General features: G+C 42.2%; 1 protein-coding gene across 2 annotated transcripts in view; it reads right to left on the bottom strand.

The window, feature by feature from the left end:
* Nucleotides 1-17,932, bottom strand: part of UBAP2 (ubiquitin associated protein 2) — a 66,597-nt gene extending 48,665 nt beyond the window's left edge. For both annotated transcript variants that reach the window (XM_058431218.1, XM_058431220.1), the window contains exons 1-3: nt 17,785-17,932; nt 15,531-15,608; nt 3,753-3,807 (exon numbers count right to left, since the gene is read on the bottom strand). In XM_058431218.1, the coding sequence (XP_058287201.1) occupies nt 3,753-3,807; nt 15,531-15,608; nt 17,785-17,838 (187 nt within the window). In that variant the 5' untranslated portion in view covers nt 17,839-17,932. The remainder of the gene's footprint in view (nt 1-3,752; nt 3,808-15,530; nt 15,609-17,784) is intronic.
* Between the last annotated feature and the right edge of the window lie 6,682 nt (nt 17,933-24,614).

Genomic DNA, 24,614 nt, shown 5'->3' with positions numbered 1-24,614 from the left:
ATTTGAGGTCAGGACTTCAAGACCAGTCTGGCCAACATGGTGAAACCCTGCCTACTAAAAATACAAAAAAGCCAGGCATAGTGCCGGACACCTGTAATTCCAGCTACTCAGGACACTGAGGCAGGAGAATCGCTTGAACCTGGGAGATGGAGGTTGCAGTGAGCCAAGATCGTGCCATTGCACTCCAGCCTGGGTGACAGAGACTCCACCTCAAACACCCCCCCCCCCCCCCAAAAAAAAACAGTTAAGCAAACTTAAATACCACGCATAATTCTTTTTTTTTTTTTGAGACAGAGTCCCACTCTGTCACCCAGGCTAAAGTGCAGTGGCACAATCTCAGCTCACTGCAACCTACGCCTCCTAGGTTCAAGTGATCCTCCCACCTCAGCATCCCAAGTAGCTGAGACCACAGGCATATGCTACTATGCCCAGCTAATTTTTTTATTTTTTATTTTTGCAGAGACGGGGTTTCACCATGTTGCCCAGGCTGGTCTCAAACTCCTGAGCTCTAGCTGAGTTATCTTATAATCTCCTAATATCTACATGATCCATATCAATATTCCTTTTCTCCTTCCTGGAACCAATTATTCACGTTCTTCACCTTCCCTTGATGATCTCATAAGAAGCTTAACAATTTTACTAGTGTTTTCAAATAACAACTTATAAATTTTGTTGACCCTCTTTATAGTTTCTCTATTTACACTTGATTAGTTGTGCTTCTGGTGGTACTCTCTTACTTTTTGGCTAGGGTTGATGTTATATGGATGTTTGTGTGCATTATTTATTTATTTTTTTTCCAGACACAGCCTTGCTCTGTTGCCTAGGTTGGAGTGCAGTGGCACAATCATAGCTCACTGCATCCTCAACCTGCCAGGCTCAAGTGATGCTCCCCACTTCAGCCTCCCAAGCAGCTGAGAACACAGGTGCACACCACTATGTCATGCTAATTTTTTAAGTTTTCTTAGTACAGATGAGGTCTTACTACGTTAACCAGGCTCGTCTCAAACTCTGGCTCAAGTGATCCTCCTACCTCTGCCACCTAAATGCTGAGATTACAGGAATGAACCACTGCACCTGGCCTTGATAATTTATTGAGCTATATTCTAAGTCTAGGTTATATTTCATTGTGTTAAATTATGTTTTTGTTTTTTGTTGTTGTTGTTGAAGATGAAGTCTCGCTCTGTTGCCCAGGCTGGAGTGCAATGACACGATCTCGCCCGCCACCACGCCTGGCTAATTTTTTTGTATTTTTAGCAGAGACGAGGTTTCACCGTGGTCTCGATCTCCTGACCTCGTGATCCGCCCGCCTCGGCCTCCCAAAGTGCTGGGATTACAAGTGTGAGCCACCGTGCCCGGCCGTACAGTAATTATTGAGATTATACTTATAGAAACATAATTTAGCCGGGCGCAGTGGCTCACACCTGTAATCCCAGCACTTTGGGAGACTGAGGCAGATGGATCACTTGAGGTCAGGAGTTCGAGACTAGCCTGGCCAACATGGTGAAACCCTGTATCTACAAAAATACAAAAAATTAGCCGGGCATGGTGGCACATGCCTGTAATCCCAGCTACTCGGAGAGGCTGAGGCAGGAGAATGGCGTGAACCTGGGAGGCGGAGCTTGCAGTGAGCCGAGATTGCGCCACTGCACTCCAGCCTGGGCAACAGAGCAAGACTCCGTCTCAAAAAAAAAAAAAAAAAAAAAAAAAAAAAATTACTGTACAAAGAACTCTATATAAATAAACAACCAATATTTACCCCAAGAATTTCAGAAAATAAATAATCCAGAAACAGCTTGATACAGAAAAACCTGCAGAGGCAACGTTGCTACAAACCCATCTATCATCTACCACCTTATCATACATTATCTGGCCAAAGAATCCACCATTAGAAATGGGAAGTACTTCCAGTAAAACATCTTCTCCTCAGAAATTCTATATATCTGTGACACACTTTGATCAGAGTGTGGGTTTGTGCCGATTTATGCCAATTACCTTATACAGCCTCTTTCTTAGCTTGCAGAAAGGAAAATCAAATTCCTTATCACGAGATTTGTATGTGACAGACTTTGGTGGTAAGAACCAACTAAGAATAGTTTCAGAGGTAGGACAGTAGCCTGTTTTTCATTCTTTTCCATCAGCACATTTAGACTTCATCTTTGTATGAGAACATAAAACTCTTAATAGCTCAAACATTTAAAACTCATCTCTGGCAAAAACAGAACACTTACCAGTTCCCTCATCTGCACCATTCTGAGCAGCTTCCCAAACTACTAGCTTTGTCCCACACACATCTGTAGATGTAGAATCTGAATAGTCCGCAGGATTAAATGTCCTGGGGTTTGAAATAAAGAAATAATAAAGGCAAAAGAAGCAAGCACCTAAGCCAAAATATTAACCATACATGATCTTTCACCAAACAAGCCCAGTGCCTTCTCACAGCCACTGTAAAAGATGTCACCTCTCCTTCCCCTATTTTAAATATAACTAATTCTGCCAGCCATGGAGATGCAGATGTGAAAACCAGAAGTTCCACACATTCTGGTATAATAGCCTTATTTTCCTAAAACACAGTCCTCAGCATCCTAAAGCAGACAAGGAGATGTATAATCTTTCAAGGCAGAATAAGAGCTCTTATGAGAGTCCTGCTGAAAAATAAGGCTTAAATAGGCAACAGGTATTTTCTTCCCAAGTCAGAATCCAAGTTCGGCTTTGAATCTTTTACAGCTTAGATTTATATGCTTCTTTACCGAAACATTAGATAAAGAAGAAAACACTTTGTTCAGCACCTCTATTTCTTTTCAATAAAATCCTAAACTGAACACCCAGTTTAATTGAATCATGGTTCAGAGGTCTAACATGAGCCAAAACAAATATTACCTTTAAAATTTTCACAAAGGAATGTGAAGTAAACAGAAAAATCCACAAAATAATTTAAAGCTAATGAGCAGGGCTATGTCTTAAAGTGCTCCTGAGAGTTTGCTCCCTGTGTGTTCATCCCTCCTTTTCCTCAAAGGGGCTTAGGCAGAAGGCAGACTGCACGAGGCATCACCACTTTTAGAAGGCACTAACACCAAGAGTGCTGCCTGAAGTTAGAGAGAGACAAAGGGCTTTTCTTGGAGCCAATTCCTTTCCTTGACTGCATCTACGCATGGCTTCCACAGGATGTTTTAAAACTTTTTCTAAAAATCCAATGGGAGCTAATGTTTGAGAAGCAACAAAAAGTAAAAAAAACACCCAGAAACAAGAAATAAACCTCTGATTTTAGTGCCTTTGAGTCTGTTCAATGTTCACTATTACAATTCAGGAAAAAGGTATCACTCATACATAAATAAGCATTACATTTACTTAGCATTCAAAGACAATGGCTGAATTAACTAAAATGGCTCTTAGGCAGTGCCATTTAGGTACGTCTATAGGTATTTTGTCACAACTTCAGGCGAGGTGCTACTGACATTAATTAATAGTACAGAGAGATGTTGCTAAACATCCTACAATATACAGGAGATCCTACCACCCCATGGAAGAATTATCCAACACACAATCTCAATAGTGCCAAGGCTAGAAACCCTGCTCTAATACCTATTTAAAAGATCAATTTTATTCATATTATTTTTTTTATTTGTAAATCTCTTTAAGTATAGAAAATGCTAGATTCATCATGATGACTAAATTAGATGCAGGGTATCAGAAGCAACTGCAGAATAAAAACTAGGGAAATAAATAATTATAAAAATAGGATGGCTATCACTTACCCCATGCCTTGGGTTGAGAACCTTCCTGCCCCTCTCCCTCTGCCACGTCCAAATCCTTTAAAAAAACACACAATTATAGTATAAAATAATACTTATGTCCTACGCAATTACACTTCCTTCTTCATCCTATACTCACTACCCAGACAATATTATCATTGTTCCTAATGGCACCTACATTCCAAGCCAGGGCACCCAATTTACTGATCCCTGCTGATGGTATACCCAGTTACTGATCCCTGCTACCTATACCCAGTTAGTGACTTCTAAGGCTAGAAAAGAATTAAACTCTCCTTGTATATTTGTGGTATTTGACAGCTAAACACAGGGAGGTTGTATTATAAAACAGTCTGCATCTTTTAAGATCAGAAAGGGCTAACACTATGGAATTATAAGCCACTACTATAAAATGAAATGAGAACCATAAAGAGGAAAATGCAAAGTAAGCTGAAGGCACTGTTAAATATCATTTTAAATACTAGGTCTTTGATCCAAAGACCAAAATGGCAGCAAGCATGAGAACAAGCAAGCAAGAAGAGACAATTATGACTAGCACCTTTCCACATTCTCTTCATTAAAATCCTAAACTGAAGAGCAAAGGCCTAAATTTAAGAGCTAAAACTATAAAACTCTCAGAGAAAAACACAAAGCAAAAGCTTTACAACGCTGGATTTAGCAATGATTTCTTGAGTATGACACTAAAACTACAGGCAAAAAAAGAAAAAACAGACAAAATGGACTTTATGAAAATTAAAAACTTTTCTGGGACAGGCATGGTGGCTCACACCTATAATCTCAACAATTTGGGAGGGTGAGGTGGAAGGGTGGCTTGAGCCAGGAGTTCAAGACCAGCCTGGGCAACATAGGGAGACTCCCTCTCTGCAAAACTATTTTTATGGGCATGGTGGTGTGCGCCTCTAACTTAGCTACCTGACAGGCTGAGGCAGGAGGATCCATGAGCCCAGGAGTTGCAGATTGCAGTGAGGTATGATCAAACCACTGTATGCAAATGCAAGCCTGGGTGACATAGCAAGACTCTGTCTCAATAACAACAACAAAATCGCCGGGCGCGGTGGCTCACGCCTGTAATCCCAGCACTTTGGGAGGCCGAGGCGGGCGGATCACGAGGTCAGGAGATCGAGACCATCCTGGCTAACACGGTGAAACCCCGTCTCTACTGAAAATACAAAAAATTAGCCGGGCACGGTGGCGGGCGCCTATAGTCCCAGCTACTTGGGAGGCTGAGGCAGGAGAATGCCATGAACCCGGGAGGCGGAGCTTGCAGTGAGCTGAGATCTCGCCACTGCACTCCAGCCTGGGCGACAGAGCGAGACTTTGCCTCAAAAAAAAAAAAAAAAACCCAACAACAACAACAAAATCTGTAACAAAACACATATTGGCTAGGCATGGTGGCTCATGCCTGGAATCCCAGCACTTTGGAACACCGAGGCAGGTGGACTGCTTCAGCTCAGGAGTTCAAGACCAGCTTGGGCAAATGGCAAAACCTTGTCTCTACAAAAAATACAAATATTAACGGGGCATAGTGGTACATGCCTGTAGTCCCATCTACTCGGAAGCCTGAAGTCGGAGGATTGCTTCAGCCTGCGAAGTTGAGGCTGCAGTAAGCTGAGATTGCACCACTGTACTCTAGTCAGTGTGACAGCGTGAGACCATTTCTCAAAAACAAACAAAAAAACACCACAGTATAAACAGAGTAAAAAGGCAACCCACAGAATAGAAGAAAATATTTATAAATTATATATCTGATCAGAGAGTAACATCCGGAACATACAAAGAACTCCTAAAACTTGACAACAAAATACTCAATTCAAAATGGGCAACGGCCAGGCCCGGTGGCTCATGCCTGTAATCCCAGCACTTTCAGAGGCCAAGGCAGGCGGATCACCTGAGGTCAGGAATTCAAAACCAACCTGGACAACGTGGCGAAACCCCATCTCTAATAAAAATACAAAAATTAGGCGCATGCCTGTAGTCCCAGCTGCTCAGGAGACTGAGGCAGGAGAATTGCTTGAACCCAGGGGGCAGAGGCTACAGTTCCTAAGTTGCGCCACTGTTCTCCAGCCTGGTTAACAGCGTGAGACTAAAAAAAAGGGGGGGAGGGCGGTGGCGGGCAATGGACTTGAATACGGATTTCTCCTAAGAAGATATACAAATGACCAATAAACACACTAAAAGATACTCAGTATTGCTGATCATTAGGGAAATCCAAATCAAAACCACAATAAAATACAATCCCACATTCATTTGGATGACTACTACCAAAATTAAAGTAAAAAACCAGAAAATAACAAGTGTTGGCAAAGATGTGGAGCACACCATTGTGCACTGCTGGTAAAAACGTAAAATGGGGCCGGGTGCAGTGGCTCACGCCTGTAATCCTAGCACTTTGGGAGGCCGAGACAGACGGATCACAAGGTCAGGAGATCAAGACCATCCTGGCTAACACGGTGAAACCCCATCTCTACTAAAAATACAAAAAAAAAGAAAAATTAGCCAGGTGTTGTGGCAGGCACCTGTAGTCCCAGCTACTCGGGAGGCTGAGGCAGGAGAATGGTGTGAACCCGGGAGGCAGAGCTTGCAGTGAGCCAAGATCACAACACTGCACTCCAGCCTGGACAACTGAGCAAGACTCCGTCTCAAAAAAAAAAAAAGTAAAATGGTGCAGCTGCTATGGGTAACAGTATGGCAGTTCCTCAAAAAATACAATGATTGACCATATGATCATGAAATTGCGCTTGTGGGTATATGTTTATACAACAAATTGAGGCCTGACATGGTGGCTCACACCTGTAATCCAGCACTTTTGGAGGCCAAGGCAGGAGAATCGCTTGAGGCCAGGAATTCAAAACCAGCCTGGGCAACAAAGCAAGGCGCCACCTCTACAATAAATTTTTTAAATAATTTTTTTTTTTAAGAAGGCGAAAGTGGCCGGGCACGGTGGCTCACGCTTGTAATCCCAGCACTTTGGGAGGCTGAGGCGGGCAGATCACGAGGTCAGGAGATCGAGACCACGGTGAAACCCCGTCTCTACTAAAAATACAAAAAATTAGCCGGGTGTGGTGGCGGGGGCCTGTAGTCCTAGCTACTCGGAGAGGCTGAGGCAGGAGAATGGCGTGAACCCAGGAGGTGGAGCTTGCAGTGAGCCGAGATCGCGCCACTGCACTCCAGCCTGGGTGACAGAGTGAGACTCCGTCTCAAAAAAAAAAAAAAGAAGGCAAAAGTAAGATTTCACACAGAGGTATTACTGTGACTTACAAGAATGTAAGAAATTCACCTAATTAGCTCTAAGAAGAAAACTTTCAGTCTACAGCTTTTGGCAAGAATACAGGCCAAAATTAAACAAGCTACAAAACAAGGAAACTATTCTCAGGACTTAAAACCTTGAACTGAAAAAAAAAAAAATGCAGTATATTCATACAACATTATATTATATTGCCATAAAAAGGAATGAAGTACTGATACATACTACAACATGGATGAATGTTTAAAAAGTTAAGTTAATCCCTTCAGGGTAAAGGTGACGGGGAACCCAAAACATTATCTAAGAGAAAGAAGCAGTCACAAAAGACCACGTATTATACAATTCCATTTACAGGAAATGTCCAGAACACAAAAACCTACAGAAATAGGCGATTACTGGTGCTCAGGGTTGAGGTGGAAGAATGAAAGAATTGGCGAAATGATAGTTAAAGGATAAGGTATACTTCTGAGGTGTGGAAAATGTTCTAAAATTGATTGTGGTGATGACTGCACAACTTGGTGAATATACTAAAAACCATTCAATTGTACATTAAATGGATGAAATGTATGGTATGTAAATTTTATAAAGAATATTTTCTTTCTTAGGCTGGAAGCAGTGGCTCGTGGCTGTAATCCTAGCACTTTGGGAGGCTGAGGCGGGTGGATTACTTGAGGTCATCAGTTCAAGACCAGCCTGGCCAACGTGGTGAAATCCCATCTGTACTAAAAAAAAAAAAAATTTTTTTTTTTTATATATATATATATATGTAAAAATTAGCCAGGCATGGTGGCGTATGCCTGTAATGCCAGCTATTAGCGGAGGCTGAGGCAGGAGAATTGCTTGAACCTGGGAGGCAGAGGTTGCAGTGAGCCGAGATGGCGCCACTGCACTCCAGCCTGGGTGACAAAGTAAGACTCAGTCTTGGAAAAAATAAAAACAATTTTTTTTTTTTTTTTGAGACAGTCTCGCCCTGTCGCCCAGGCTGGAGTGCAGTGGCGCCACCTCAGCTCATTGCAACCTCCACCTCCCGGGTTCAGGCAATTCTCCCGCCTCAGCCTCCTGAGTAGCTGGGATTACAGGTGCCCGACACCACGCCCGGCTGATTTTTGTATTTTTATTAGAGACGGGGTTTCACCATTTTGGCCAGGCTGGTCTCGAACTCCTGACCTCGTGATCCGCCCGCCTTAGCCTCCCAAAGTGCTGGGATTACAGGCGTGAGCCACCGCGCCCAGCCAAACAAAAAATTTTTAAAAATTAAAAAATCTAATCCATCGTCCCCATAAATTCTAGCAAGATAATAGAATTATTGTTTCCTACTCACCTAGTAGTAATGCTACTAGTAACATTGGTTTCTGTGTATATACCATTTCCCTGCATTGTTATCTGGAACAAACAGATTAATCTAGCAGCTCAGAATAAAGATCCAGAGTCTTTTAATCACAAAAACCAAGTCCAATATTTCCAAAGATTATCAAAGCGAATAAACCATATTATGGTAAATGCTGTACCTTTCCTCCTCAAGCTCTGGGACTCTACTACATCTCTGCTGAATGACTGTTCAAGGGTTTTTTATTTTTTGAGACAGAGTTTTGCTCTGTCACCCAGGCTGGAGTGCAGTGGCGTAATCTTGGTTCACAACAATCTCAGCCTCCCAGGTTCGAGTGATTCTTGTGCCTCACTCTCCCGAGCAGCTGGGATTACAGGTGTGCGTCACCACGCCTGGATAATTTTTTTGTATTTTTAGTAGAGACGGGGTTTCACTGTGTTAGCCAGGATGGGCTCAATCTCTGTAGCCCCAGCTTCTCGGGAGGCTGAGGCAGGAGAATCCCTTGAACCCGGGAGGTGGAGGTTGCAGTGAGCCAGGATCGCACCACTGCACTCCAGCCTGGGCGACAGAGCGAGACTCTGTCTTTAAAAAAAAAAAAAAAAAAAAGACTGATCTGTAATCCCAACTTCATAAATATGGAGTCTTTCATGGATTAAACTCTCATATACAGAGGCACAATAATGGCATTATATAATTACAGGAAATAAGCTATCTGTTCAGTAACTGATTTGAGAATCAGATTTTGTTAAACGCTATGTGGAACAAGGACTCAGCGAGACTCCAAAGAAGGTACTACAAAGGATTCGAAATTTAAAAGTAAGCTGGGTTTGGTGGCTCGTGTCTGTAATCCCAGCACCTTGGTAGGTCAAGGTGGGAGGATCACTTGAGCCACAGTAGTTTGAGATCACCCTGGGCAACAGAGCAAGAGCCCCTTCTCTACCTTAAAAAAATTTTTTTAAGTAGAATGCTAAAACATAGTAGGTGCTCAAAATTACTTTGCACTTGTACTATATAGACCGTATTCACGTAATAATTCGTTTTAAAAGTGGAGGAACTAGGCCAGGCGCGGTGGCTCACACCTGTAATCCCAGCACTTTAGGAGGCCAAGGCAGGAGGATCACGAGGTCAGGAGATCAAGACCATCCTGGTTAACATGGTGAAACCCCAACTCTACTAAAAATACAAAAAATTAGCCAGACGTGCTGGCGGGTGCCTACAGTCGCAACTACTCGGGAGGCTGAGGCAGGAGAATGGCATGAACCCAGGAGGGGGAGCTTGCAACGAGCCAAGATTGCACCACTGCATTCCAGCCTAGGCAACAGAGCAAGACAACGTCAGAAAGGAAAGAAAGGAAAGAAAGGGAAGGGAAGGGAAGGGAAGGGAAGAGAAGGGAAGGGAAGGGAGGGGGGAGGTGAAGGGAAGGGAGGGGGGAGGTGAGGGGAAGGGGAAGGGGAGGGGGAGGGGGAGGGAAGAAAGAGAGAGAGGGAAAGAAAGAGAAAGAAAGAGAAAGAAAGGAAAGAAAGGAAAGGAAGGAAGGAAGGAAGGAAGGAAGGAAGGAAGGAAGAAAGAAAGAAAGAAAGAAAGAAAGAAAGAAAGAAAGAAAGAAAGAAAAAGAAAGAAAGAAAGAGAAAGAAAGAAAGAAAGAAAGAAAGAAAAAAAGAAAGAAAGAAAGAAAAAGAAAGAAAGAGTAGAGGAACTAATCTGAGTTACTAAATACAAAACAGTAAGGTAAAGCAGTGAGAAAGGTTAGGGAGTAAACTATTGTTGCCTTTTTTGCATTATTTTTCTTCCATCCAGAAGGAAACCAACCCCTGTAACTTCAAGTGTAATTCATTACCAGTCAAAGCAGTGGCTCGTGCCTGTAATCCCTCTGCTTTAGGAGGCCAAGGGAGGAGGACTGCTTGGAGCCAGGAGTTCAAGACCAGCCTGGGCAACACACGGAGACCTGTCTCTACAAAAATGCTTTTAAAAATTAGCTGCACATTATGATGTGCACCGGCAGTCCTATCTACTCAGGAAGCTAAGGCAGGAGTATTGCTTGAGCGTAAGAGTTGGAGGTTGCAGTGAGCTATGATCATGCCACTGTACTCCAGGATGGGTAACAGAGTGAGACCCTGTCTCTAAAAAAAGAAACAATAGTTCACTACCTTACTTGACTCAATCTCACCAGAAGAAAAGACCAAAATAATACATATAAGCTGATAAACCATTTATGAATGCACAAGATAAAGAAACATACAAAAGAAGAAGAGTAATTTAAATACACATTTAAGCCTGACCTACATGGAGAAATCCCGTCTCTACTGAAAATACAAAATTAGCTGGGCGTGGTGGCGCATGCCTGTTATCCCAGGTACTCAGGAGGCTGAGGCAGGAGAATTGCTCGAACCCGGAAGGCGGAGGTTGCGGTGAGCCAAGATCCCACCATCACACTCCAGCCAGGGCAACAAGAGCGAAACTCTCGTCTCAAAAAAAATAAAAAATAAAAAATAACTGGCCAGGCGCGGTGGCTCATGCCTGTAATCCCAGTACTTTGGCAGGCCGAGGTGGGCAGATCATGAGGTCAAGAGATCGAGACCATCCTGGCCAACATGATGAAACCCCGTCTCTACTAAAAAATACAAAAATTAGCTGAGCCTGTAGTCCCAGCTACATGGGAGGCTGAGGCAGGAGAATTGCTTGAACCCTGGAGTGAGTTCAAGCCGAGATTGCACCACTGCACTCCAGCCTGGAGACACAGCGAGACTCTGTCTCTAAATAAATAAATAAGTGTAACCAGTGAAACTCCATTTCTACTAAAAATACAAAAAATTAGCCGGGCATGGTGGCACACTCCTGTAGTCCCAGCTACTCGGGAGGCTGAGGCAGGCAAATTGTTTGAACCTGGGAGGTGGAGGTTGCAGTGAGCCGAGATCACACCACTGCTCTCCAGCCTGGGCGACAGAGAAAGACTCTGTCTCAAAAACAAAACAAACAAAAAACAAAAACAAAAACAAAACAAAACTGTATCATGGAATCAAATCTTCAAGCAAAGCTGGCAAACACATACTTAGCTGACATTCTAATAATTCCGCTTTAATCCAAATCCTGACATTCTAATAATTCTGCTTTAATCCAAATCCTGAGTGTCATTTCTTTTTTTTTTCTTTTTTTTTTGAGACAGAGTCTCGCTTTGTCGCCCAGGCTGGAGTGCAGTGGTGTGATCTCGGGTCACTACAAGCTCTGCCTCCCAGGTTCATGCCATTCTCCTGCCTCAGCCTCCTGAGTAGCTGGGACTACAGGCGCCCGCCACCACGCCAGCTAATCTTTTTTTGTATTTATTATTATTTTTTTTTTAGTAGAGATGGGGTTTCACCATGTTAGCCAGGGTGGTCTCAATCTCCTGACCTCGTGATCTGCCCGCCTTGGCCTCCGAAAGTGCTGGGATTACAGGCGTGAGCCACCGCACCCGGCGAGCATCATTTCTAATATATAAACATACTCAACTACAGCAAAGAAAAAAAGATGGATATATGTCAAGTCCATTAAGTATATTAATATCTTTTTCTGCATAAAGCACATTCAAAACAAAGTTAAATGAAATAGCAGGCCAGACGCTGTGGCTCATGCCTGTAATCCAAGCACTTTGGGAGTTCGAGGTGGGCGGGTTGTTTGAGCTCAAGAGTTTGAGATCAGCCTGGGCAACATGGCAAAACCCTCTCTCTACAAAAATTAGCTGGGCATAGTAGCGTGCGCCTGTAGTCCCAGCTACTAGGGACGCTGAGGTGGGAAGATGGCTTGAGCCTGGGAGGTGGAGAGTGCACTGAGCCAAGATCACACCACTGCACACCAGCCTGGGTGACAATGCAAGACCCTGTCTCAAAAATAAATAAATAAACATACAGTAAATAAAAATGGTGAGCCACACTAAATTTTATATTGCTTTGGAACTCCTAAATTATGTCAAGACCAAAAAAATAATATGGGCTTATTTACTTCATTCATATATATATATATATATATATATATATATATATATACACACAAATAAATAAAAGATGGGGAAAGATACGATAGTAAATAAAGGCCTAATGTCTGAAAAGTTTAAAATATCTGAAGGCTGGAGTGTAGTGGCACAATCACAGCTCACAGCAGCCTCGACTTCCCAGACTCAAGCCATCCTACCACCTCAGCCTCCTGAGTTTCTGGGACTACAGATACACACCATCATGCCTGGCTAATTTTTTTTTTTTTTTTTTTTTACACAAAAAAAGCCTGCTACATTGTCCAGTCTGATCTTGAACTCCTGAGCTCAAGTGATCCTCTCACCTCAGCCTCCCAAAGTGCTAGGATTACAGGCATAAGCCACTGTACTTGGCCTGAAATTATTTTTTAAATGCACTGATACAGAACTGCTTGAGTTCATGAGTTTGATACTAGCCAAGGCAACACAGACTCCTGCAAGGAGAGATGGAAGGAAGGTAGGAAGGTAGGAAGGTAGGAAGGTAGGAAGGTAGGAAGGAAGGAAGGAAGGAAGGAAGGAAGGAAGGAAGGAAGGAAGGAAGGAAGAGGGGAAGTGGTGAAGGGGGATGGGGGAAGGAAGGCAGGCAGGCAGGCAGGCAGGCAGGCAGGAAGGAAGGAAGGAAGGAAGGGGAGAGAAATACACTGAGGTACACTACAAAAAATAATGTCAGAATCATAGCAATTTTCACATTATCTCTATGAAATGGAAAACTTCTCTCTGCTTTTCTCTTTCCTCTCTTCAGGATACTGGTGAGAAGAACAGAATTATTAAGATATAAGACAGTTGCTCCTTCCCCTATGATCATCACATACCTGGCAGATCCCAAGACAGGCCCCACTCCTTGCAGTTGCTTTTTACAACTCTGAAGCTAAGCTTCAGGAAAGTCCTAAAAAAAAATCTCAGCAGAACTGCCAGCAGCCAGCAGCCCCTCTTTCACCCAAGCTGTCAAAGGGCCTGCTGGTAAACATACTTACCTGACATTCTAATAATTCCGCTTCGACCCAAATCCTTTGCAAAAATCCTCAATTACACTCCACTAGCAAAAAAGCTTATGAAAGATATACTCTATAGGAATGATTTTTCAAGTGGCTTCAGCTTGAATGCAAACTCTGCTCCACACTTACGACAACTTACTATCCAGCAAGGCCAACTGATCAAGCTAAGAACAAAAACCAAAACAAATAAAAAATAGGTAGGTAGTTTGCCTACATAGCTGCTTTTATATAAAGCGAATGTAACAGATTTTGACAGTAAAATTAAGTGCCCATTTTGTCGCCCAGATAGTTTAAATGGACTACGTTTTTGATTGTTTGCATTCTGTTCCTATTCACTGGTATATATACCGATGAGAAAATTATATGAACAGCCACCATACAGTCCCAGTAAGAACAGCAAGAACAGGTCAAATAAAACACCACACCCCCTGCAGAATTTATCTGGCATACTTGTGATTAAGAAAAACTATGGTGATTTTACATGGTCTGTTAACTTTTATTTATTTGGGGTTTATTAGCCTAAATAGAACCAAGGTAAACATATCAACTTTTTCCTCAAAGTAATAACAGTCCCCATCCTAACAGATACTCAATCTCCAATTCACTGGTTATCCCCTATAATGTGTGGTGTTTTTTTGTTTTGTTTTGTTGTTTTTGAGACAGAGTCTCACTCTGTCACCCAGGGCAGAGTGCAATGGCATGATCTCAGTATTTAGGATATCCGTCACCATGAGCGTTTATCATTTCTATGTGTTGGGAACTTTTCAAGTCCTCACTTCTGGCTATTTTGAAGTGAAGCACTATTCACAATATTCACAAATATAGAGAATCAACCTAAGTGTTCATCAACAGATGAATGGATTTTAAAAAGTGATATATTTACACGTTGGAATACTACTCAGCCATAAAAGAATGAAATCATGTCCTTTGGAGCAACATGAATGGACTTGGAAGACATTGTGTTAAATAAAATAAACCAGACACAGAAAGATAAATATCACACATACTCACTTATGTGGGCGCTAAAAAGGTTATCTCATGCAGGTAGAGTGTGGAATGATAGTTACCAGAGGCAGAGAAGGTGAAGGGTATAGAGGGTGGGGAATAAAGAGAGATTGGTGGATAGGTTAAAACACAGAGAGAAGGAATAAATTCTAGGCCGGGCTCGGTGGCTCATGCCTGTAATTATGCCACTTTGGGAGGATTAGGCAGGTGGATCACTTGAGGCCAGGAGTTTGAGACCAACCTGGCCAACATGGTAAAATCCCATGTCTACCAAACATACAAAAATTAGCCGGGCATGGTGGCGTGCACCTGTAGTCCCAGCTACTCAGGAGGGTAAGTGAGAGGATTGTTTGAGCCCAGGAGGTGGATGTTGCAGTTAGCTGAGATGGCGCCACTGCACTCCAGCCTGAGTGACAAAGTAAGACCCTGCATTTAATTATGCCTGGATAATTTTTTTTTTTTTTTTTTTTTGTAGTTTGTATGTTGTATTTTTTCTGAGACAGAGTCTTGCTCACTTGCCCAGGCTGGAGTGCAGTGAGGAGATCTCAGCTCACTGCCACCTCCGCCTCTTGGGTCCAAGCAATTCTCCTGCCTTAGCCTCTCGAGTAGCTGGGACTATAGGTGCGCGCCATCACACCTGGCTAATTTTTATATTTTTTGGTAGAGACAGGGTTTCCTTGTGTTAGCTAGGCAGGGTCTCAAAAAAAGGGAATAAGTTCTAATGTTCAACAGTAGAGTAAGATGACTACTTAATGATTCCATATTATACACTTCAAAATAGCTAGAAGTGAGGACTACAGCAAAAAGACTACAACTCACTGAAAGCTCAAATGATCATAGCCTTTTTTTTAGCAATAAAGTATTTTTAAAATAAGGTTTAAAAAACCCTATTGCATTGTATTCCAAACGTAATACAATTATAATTTGTCAGTGCTTTTGGTTAGAGCTTTAAGTTTTAAATTATTCATAGAAAGGGCTTTCTCAGCTCATCCAAAAACAACCCTTTGGTTTCTTCAAAACTACATAACCCAAAATAGTTCATTTATAGGCATCAGTAAACAAATTATCAGATTTTAGATGACCTGCTATTCTTTCAGAACACACTGCCATCCCTAGTCACAGTCCAGCAAAGCAACTGCCTGCTTCTTCCCCCTAATTGAAAGCATTTTCTTCTCTTACTCTAGCTTACCTCTACCTCGGGCTCGCTTGCCACGATCTGAAGATTTGTCCACTTGATTGCAGTCAATTCCATTTTCTTCACCTCTAACTAGGGGAAAAAGAGCAGAAAAATCAAATTTCCATTTCCAAACCTCTTGTACATAACCTTATCATGCACCTATTAAAGGCAAAGAAGGAATGACAAACAGGCTACAATTTAAACAACAGGTTCAGAAACAGGAAAAACAAAAACAAAAGTAACTTAAAAACTGAATAAGGTCAGGCACAGTGGCTTACACTTGTAATTCCAGCACTTGTAATTTCCAGCTGACGGGGGCAGATCTCTTGAGCCCAAGAGCTTGAGACCAGCCTGGACAACATACAAAAAAATACAAAAATTGGCCGGGCACAGTGGCTCACAACTATAATCCCAGCACTTCGGGAGGCTGAGGCGGGTGGATCACTTGAGGCCAGGAGTTCAAGACCAGCCTGGCTAACACAAGGAAACCCTGTCTCTACCAAAAAATATAAAAATTAGCCAAGTGTGGTGGCGCGCACCTACAGTCCCAGCTACTCGAGAGGCTAAGGCAGGAGAATTGCTTGGACCCAAGAGGCAGAGGTTGTAGTGAGCCGAGATCTCCTCACTGCATTCCAGCCTGGGCAAGTGAGCAAGACTCTGTCTCAGAAAAAATACAACATACAAAATACAAAAAAATACAAAAATTATCCAGGCATGGTTGTGATGGCATACAGCTAGTAGTCCCAGCTACTCAGGAGGCTGAGGTGGGAGGATCACCTGAGCCCAGGGAGGTCAAGGCTGCAGTGAGCTGTGATCACACCACTGTACTTCGGCCTGGGTGAAAGAGTAAGACCTTGTCTCAAAAAAAGTGGAAAAAAAAAAAAAAAAACATATATATATATATATATATATATATGAAATCACATCTTCCTTAATTCACATGAAAATTCTGAAAATAAATTAAAATAACATACTGATTTTTCTTTCTTCTTTGTGGACTTGCTGTGAAGTTTTTGCTTCAAAAAAACTACTTCCATTATGCAACTACATTAATATATCACAGAATTTGCTCATTAGTTAGTTTCAAAGCCTGGAAAGGCACAGAATAGCAAAATAGCAATACCGAGGAAACACTGAGTTCTTAGAAAAACTAAAGTGTTAGAGTTGGATTTTTCTAGGATACTAACGGGAAGAAGCCAACACACAGTCTTTTCTTTTTCTCATCCCTATATTGGCATTAATAGCTCTACATAATACAGAAATTTTATGAAGGATATTGGCATGGCTTGCTCCCTTCACCTCTTTCAGAGGCTGACTCACATGAATTCCAGTGAGGCTTTCCTTGGCAACCCACTTAAATTTGCCAGACTTCTTCCTATAATTTGCATCTCTGTTTTTCCCTATAACATAATTTCTACATAACACCATTAAAATATATTAATATAAAATATTTTATGTTCTTTATGGTTACATCCCATTTGACCTTCATTAAAAGCTTTAGAAGGGCAAAGATTTTACCTATTTTATTCATTGCTGTAGGCCTATAAAAGTATCCACTACATAGTAGATACTCAATAAATATCGGTGGAATATATGAGACAGCAAGAGTCTCAGGGTGATATGTTAAATATTTACATTTTATTCTTTCATAACTTAGCTACACTGACACACTGCCAGAGCAGACAAGGTTGTTTTGCATAAACAGTGACAAAACCTAGAAAACCTAGGTCTAATGGAAATGAGACCTGCCTATGAGAAATCCTGCCTATTCAGCAACTTTCCTCTTAATCTAACACTTGTCTATACCATGAGTGTCTACAAATGGAGAATAAAAAGCAGCTTTATCTACCTGTAAGTAAATGACCCCTGGCCCCTTCTTCGCCACACACACACCATTCTAAAATTAACAAATGTGTCTGACTCGTAACAGAAGGGAGTCATAAGACACACTACACAACCACCTACCTACAGCCCAGGTCAATGCTGATATGAAACCACATGGGAGGCTCTTATGAAACTACTCAGGTGCCACTCATTTCTAGTGTTAAGTATTAGAACAAATTCTGCATTGAGGAAACCAATTTATGAGCATGCTATGGACTAATCTTTCAGTTGTTCAGAATGTATGAAAACTAAGAAAAAATTTGAGAAAGCTGAGCGCAGTGGCTCATGCCTGTAATCCCAACACTTTGGGAGGCTGAGGCGGGAGGGTCACTTGAGATGAAAGAAGAGAAGAGAAAAAATTGAGGAGAAAGTCTGTACTTACATTCTCTGCCACGACTGCCGCCTCTTCCTTTCCGGTTGTTGTTTCCACGTCCATGACTCGATTCTTTCTCGCTTTTCTTCTCTCTATTCTCTTTGTTTTCTGAATTTTCTTTTGCAAAATTCTTTTTCTTCCCCCCTACAGTCTCCCATGAAGTCTATCAGAGAGAACGGCTGTTAATCATTTATCATTCAAAGTGTGTACAATTATCAAGGGCACATGCATGTATCTTTCTTTTTTTTTTTTTTTGAGACGGAGTCTCGCTCTGTCGCCCAGGCTGGAGTGCATGGTGCCATCTCGGCTCACTGCAAGCTCCGCCTCCCAGGTTCGTGCCATTCTCCTGCCTCAGCCTCCTGAGTAGCTGAGACTACAAGCGCCTGCCACCACGTCCAGCTAATTTTTTGTATTTTTAGTGGAGATGGGGTTTCACCGTGTTAGCCATGATGGTCTCGATCTCCTGACCTCGTGATCTGCCCGCCTTGGCCTCCCAAAGGGCTGGGATTACAGGCGTGAGCCACCGCGCCTGGCACATGCACATATCTTTCAAACCTAACTACCCACAGCTTGCAGCTCACCTGCTTATCATTTAAATTCTTTCCATATAGTTCTACTTTATTGATGATGAAGGTAACAATCCTCTTGCTAAGCTCCTGTTGCTAAACAATTACAGCTATTAGCTGACCTGACAAAATACTGTACATTTTCCCAACATAAAGCCCTTTCCTATGCAAATTTAGGAATACGGTAAAAGTCATTTCCCCAAGCTCCTATTCCACACCACCTCACTTACCTCTCTATTAGGCCTTAAATCTACTTATTAATTCAAAGACCACAAAATTACTTAGAATGATGCCCCAAAAGCTCTGGGAATACAACCTTGCCTGTTCCATTACCCAAACTAATTATCTAAAACCATTAAATGGCAGATAAGTCAAATTTTAGATTGGTTTTGGTGGGGTTTTTTTTTTTTTTTTTTAGAGACGGAGTCTCACTCTGTCGCCCAGGCTGGAGTGCAGCTCACTGCAAGCTCCGCCTCCCGGGTTCACACCATTCTCCTGCCTCAGCCTCTTGGAGTAGCTGGGACTACAGGCGCCCACCACCACGCCCGGCTAATTTTTTTGTATTTTTAGTAGAGACGGGGTTTCACCATGGTCTTGATCTCCTGACCTCGTGATCTGCCCGCCTCGGCCTCCCAAAGTGCTGGGATTACAAGTGTGAGCCACCGCGCCTGGCGGTTTTGGTGGGTTTTTAAAAAATTCATAAAGTACCTAAATTTTTAACCTTCAAAGAATTCTTCTAGTGAGAAGTCAAATAATTTACATAACCTCCCTTCTCCACCTCTCCCCTAATGGTGATACCAAATTTAATCATATCACATATGTATAAATGGCTGAGAAAGAAAGAGATACTACATTCTTGACTATAAGTGGATATAAAAATTATCAAGCAGGGTAGTTACAGACAAATCCTAAAATTGGCCCAGTAGTTTCTATTTATTCATAATCTGCCTTATTTCAGAAGGAATTGGAAGTGACTCCATCCAAAATTAAGAGTAACTATTTTATGCTTTTTAAAAATCTTACAGAAAAACAAAATTTGACATTGTATATCCAAAGTAAACATTAGCACTGGAAATTAATAAACTAAAATTTGGGTGATAAGCTGAATTATTTCCATAACAGTGGAAGCCAACTTCCAAACTCTTTTTTTGAAATGGAATATCTGGTCTTCTGCAAAGCTGTGATGAACTCACATATATAATTAGATATAAAATGGATATGAAAAAGATATAAACTACGTTCCACCTCTAAGCTTTAATAATGAAGACTGAATATACTGTCACCTGATAGTTAAGGTGAAACAATCAGGTATTATACAGTTCTGGTGAGCATGCATCTATTGTAACCTTTCTAGAAGGTTACTTAGAAATAGTACCCAAATTTTTTTTTTTTTTTTTTTTTTGAGACAGAGTCTCACTCTGTCACCCAGAGTGGAGTGTAATGGCGCGATCTCAGCTCACTGCAACCTGCATCTCCTGGGTTCAAGCGATAACTCCTGTCTCAGCCTCCCAAGTAGCTGGGATTACAGGCGTACACCACCACACCTAGCAAATTTTTGTAATTTTAGTAGAGACGGGGTTTTGCCATGTTGGCCAGGCTGCTCTCAAACTCCTGACCTCAGGTGATCCACCTACCTCGGCTCGGCCTCCCAAAGTACTGGTATTACAGGCATAAGCCACTGCGCCTGGCCTATTTGGTGCATACTCTTTCAACTCAGCAATTCTACTTCTAGGCCCTTATTCAAATAAAACAACGTGGCCGAGCACACTGGCTCACACCTGTAATCCCAGCACGTTGGGAGGCTGGAAGATCACTTGAGGCCAGGAGTTGGAGACTATCCTGGCCAACATGGTGAAATCCTATCTCTACTAAAAATACAAAAATTATCTGGGAGTGGTGGCAGGCACCTGTAATCCCAGCTACTCAGGAGGCTGAGGCAGGAGAATCACTTGAACCTGGAAGGCTTGAACCTGGGAGGTGGAGGCTGCAGTGAGCCAAGATCGCACCACTGCACTCCAGCCTGGGTGACAGAGCGAGACTCTGTATCAAAAAAAAATAATAATAACGTAAGAATTGTTCAAACACTTATGTGCAGACAAAATGATCAACAGCATAAAAGGAGGGGAGGGGGATTCCCAAAATATCAAATTCAGGAGACTAAGTAGTCTAGTGTATCCATAAATGCAGCAGTATGTAGCCATTTTACCAGTTACATAGGTACATACAGAAAGAAGTCCTTGATAGAAAAAGCAAGCTATCAGCAAATAGCATATAGAATTACATTTTTTAGTTCAAATAGGAGCCTATGTACTTACTGAAGGAAAAGGTATACGTCATTATTTAAGTGAGGATGTTTAATTTGATTTAATCTTTAATATTTTTCTGCATTTCTTTTCTAATTAAATAATAAAGCTTATCTATGCCAGAGAAAATAATGCCCATACTGCACAAACTCAATTATGTTTGCTAATATGAAAATACTAGACAACTGTGTAAAACAGAATCCAGTCCTCTTAGGTTAGAATACAAAAAGTAAATTCCAGAGGTCCTGGAAAAATCATCCCAGAAGAGTTGGCATAAAGTGTATGTATACACAATGTACATCTTTACACAGCCTCCCCTAAAGGTACTCTATCTTTATAAAGGGGCCAGCTGTCTTTGTAAAACATCTGAGAAACACTTTACCCCACTTCATATAGCAAATGATACCCTGGCCAGGCACAGTGGCTCACACCTGTAATCCCAGCACTTTGGGAGCCCAAGGTGGGCAGATCATGAGGTCAGGAGTTCCAGACCAACCTGGCCAACATGGTGAAACCCCATCTCTACTAAACACACAAAAATTAGCAGCTGGGCGCAGTGGCTCATGCCTGTAATCCCAGCACTTTGGGAGGCTGAGCGGACGGATCACCTGAGGTTGGGAGTTCAAGACCAGCCTGACCAACATGGAGAAACCCCATCTCTACTAAAAATATAAAATTAGCCGGGCGTGGTGGCGCATTCCTGTAATCCCAGCTACTCAGGAGGTTGAGGCAGGAGAATCACTTGAACCCGGGAGGCAGGAGGTTGTGTTGAGCCGAGATCACGCCATTGCACTCCAGCCTGATCAACAAGAGCAAAACTCCGTCTCAAAAAAAAAAAAAAAAAAAATAACCAGTTGTGGTGCCACATGTCTATAATCCCAGCTACTCAGAAGGCTGAGGCAGGAGAACTGCTTGAACCTGGGAGGCACAGGTTGCAGTGAGCTGAGACATGCCATTGCACTCCTGCCTGGGTGACAGAGCAAGACTCCATCTCAAAAAAATAAAAATAAAAAAAAGATACCCTCCCCATCCTACTGCCCCTCAAGCAAAGTCTTGGTTTATGAGCTCTACAAAGACAACTTATTGGGTGGGGGGGCGCAAATAGGGAAAAGAACCTTTAAGAAGCAATCTTTACAACACCATAGTAACTGCTAAAAAGATTACTGTGTATTTTGCAGAAGTCTGCAAAGTATGCACACATGCATACTTTAAAAAGTTAACCAAATAATTATGGAGGATTTCCAAGAGAATTTCTGGCAACCTCTGTTATCAGTATTTTGCTACTTGCAGAATGGGTCTGAAGAAACTCTAAGAGGAGAGGTCCTCCCAGCCACCACATAATAATCAGAACAGCAGCCTTCGAAGCCAGCTAGTTCAAAAATTACTCTCCCACCATTCTGCCTTTGCCAAAAACTACCAACACAAACAACTTACTAAAAACGGTTAAGTACATTAATGCAAGAGACTGATATTTCAAAACAATTTTGTCACATCAACCAAACATTATAATGAAACAAAAAGTTCAGTACTTATGTTCAATATCTTCCTTTGTGACAGATATACTTACATAAGAAAAAATAAATTTATCCTTAAAAACATCATGGACGATTCCACTTAACACCTTTTCCAAGTAATAATTTTGTTTCAGAAGACTGGCACAGAGGAAGGTTAGACAATAGGAAAAGAATCGTTTGCCTTCATGCTCTTGCTCCTAGCAACATCACAGTGTTTATATTCTGTCAACTCTACTCCAATTAACTCTATCTCAGTCAAGGGAAGATAATCAAAGCTGTTTAGCCATGGGTGCTGCAGATGGCAACTAGGTAAGAGATGAGGCAGGCCGGGCGCAGTGGCTCACGCTTGTAATCCCAGCACTTTGGGAGGCTGAGGCGGGAGGATCACGAGGTCAGGAGATCGAGACCACGGTGAAACCCCGCCTCTACTAAAAATACAAAAAAAAAAATTAGCTGGGCATGGTGGCGGGCGCCTGTAGTCCCAGCTACTCGGAGAGGCTGAGGCAGGAGAATGGCGTGAACCCGGGAGGCGGAGCTTGCAGTGAGCCGAGATCGCGCCACTGCACTCCAGCCTGGGCGACAGAGCAAGACTCCGTCTCAAAAAATAAAAAATAAAAAATAAAATAGAGATGAGGCAAACAGTATGAGAGACAAGATGTACCAGAGAATGGTCCTCAACAAACCAGGGTTTCAAAGACTCCCTCCAGCCTGAGCAACATAGAAACACAGAGACCCCCTAACTCTACAAAATATAAAAATAATTAGCCAAGCGTAGTGGCATGCGCCTGTGGTCCCAGCTACTCAGCAGGCTGGAGGATGGCGTAAGCCCAGGAGGTCAAGGCTGTAGTAGACCATGATGGCACCACTGCACTCTAGCCTGGGCAATGGAATGAGACCCTGTCTTAATAAAAACCCAAAACACCAAACAACTAAAAGACCTTCCCTCTACTTCTGTCCCCCACAGCCCACTCAGCCCCGAACGAGTGTATTCTTTCACAACTATATTCAGAACTTCATTTGCTATTTTCTTACCTTTGAAGAAAATAAGAAGTCAGATATAGGCCACACTATAAAATCGTTCAAGAGGTAACCAAAGAGGTGTTCTTCATGAAAAGTTCAGCTTTGCTTTCTTTTTTCTTTTTTTGAGACCGAGTCTTGCACTGTCGCCCGGGCTGGAGTGCAATGCTGCGATCTCGGCTCACTGCAATCTCCGCTTCCCAGGTTCAAGCGATTCTCCTGCCTCAGCCGCCTGAGTAGCTGGGATTACAGGCGCCCACCACCACACCTGGCTAAGTTTTTGTATTTTTAGTAGACATGGGGTTTCGCCATGTTGGCCAGGCTGGTCTCGAATTCCTGACCTCGTGATCTGCCCACCCAGGCCTCCCAAAGTGCTGGGATTACAGGCGTGAGCCGCAGTGCCCAGCCAGTCTTACTTTCTAATACATAGCCCAGAACCAGCTCCTTCAGGTTCGGTCCCAAATGAGGAGGGGGTGTTAAAACTCAAAACAGAAAGAGAAAACTGGACATTTAAGACTTAAAAATTCACCAAACTACCAGAGAAAAGGAATTAAATCTGCTGGAGCTAATGGAAAGGCAACAAAAAATAGTGTCTGGACTTATCTCTACCATAAAAAGATCCAAAAAGATCCTCTCCAGTGAACAATTTGGATTATTTTGTTTATTCCCAAATATTTTTCTTTTCTTTTTTTTCCCTAAACAAAGAGGGCAGTTAGGCCCTTCAGTTCACTTTGAAAATAACTGAAAGCCACTCTCTGCTGTACCCATTAGCAATAAGGTAAACAGATCCTCCATATTTGGCAAAACCGTCAGTAAACGAAAACTATTCAAAATTTAATTTATCATTTAATATGGTTTTCCCAAACAAAAATCACAAATTTGGTGGTTTGTCTTGTGTACCAGTGTTCTCTTACATGGGATTTTACCAACAATTACTGCTACACTCAAACAGTGAAATCTTTTCCACATTAGTTAATTTTTACTCTAAAAGAATTCATTCTCTTTGTTTCACATCAACTAAAAAGATAGTCATTTTAGCTTTCAGTTTCTCAGAGTTCATTTTTGTATTTCTTGTACCTAATGCAGCATGACCCTAAAATGAGACTTCAATTAAATCTGAACACTGACACGGTCAGTTTGTTTTTTTTAAATTTTCCAAGGAAAGGCAGTTATTGATGTGTTCATCTTTGTATCCTCTTTTAGGTAAGTCATTTTTTTTTTAATCTACTCTAAAATAGTTTCCTCAATTTAAGAAACATAAACACAGGCCAGGTGTGCTGGCTCACACTTGTAATCCCAACACTTTGGGAGGCCGAGACAGGTGGATCACCTGAGGTCAGGAGTTTGAGACCAGTCTGGCCAACATGGCAAAACCCCGTCTCGGGCCGGGCGCGGTGGCTCACGCTTGTAATCCCAGCACTTTGGGAGGCCGAGGCGGG

The sequence above is a fragment of the Hylobates moloch genome, unplaced genomic scaffold (genome assembly GCF_009828535.3).
Source record: "Hylobates moloch isolate HMO894 unplaced genomic scaffold, HMol_V3 SCAFFOLD_19, whole genome shotgun sequence".
In the NCBI taxonomy this organism is placed as follows: domain Eukaryota; kingdom Metazoa; phylum Chordata; class Mammalia; order Primates; family Hylobatidae; genus Hylobates; species Hylobates moloch.
The sequence above is the reverse complement of the archived record's forward strand: the minus strand, read 5'-3'. Positions and strand labels throughout refer to the sequence as shown.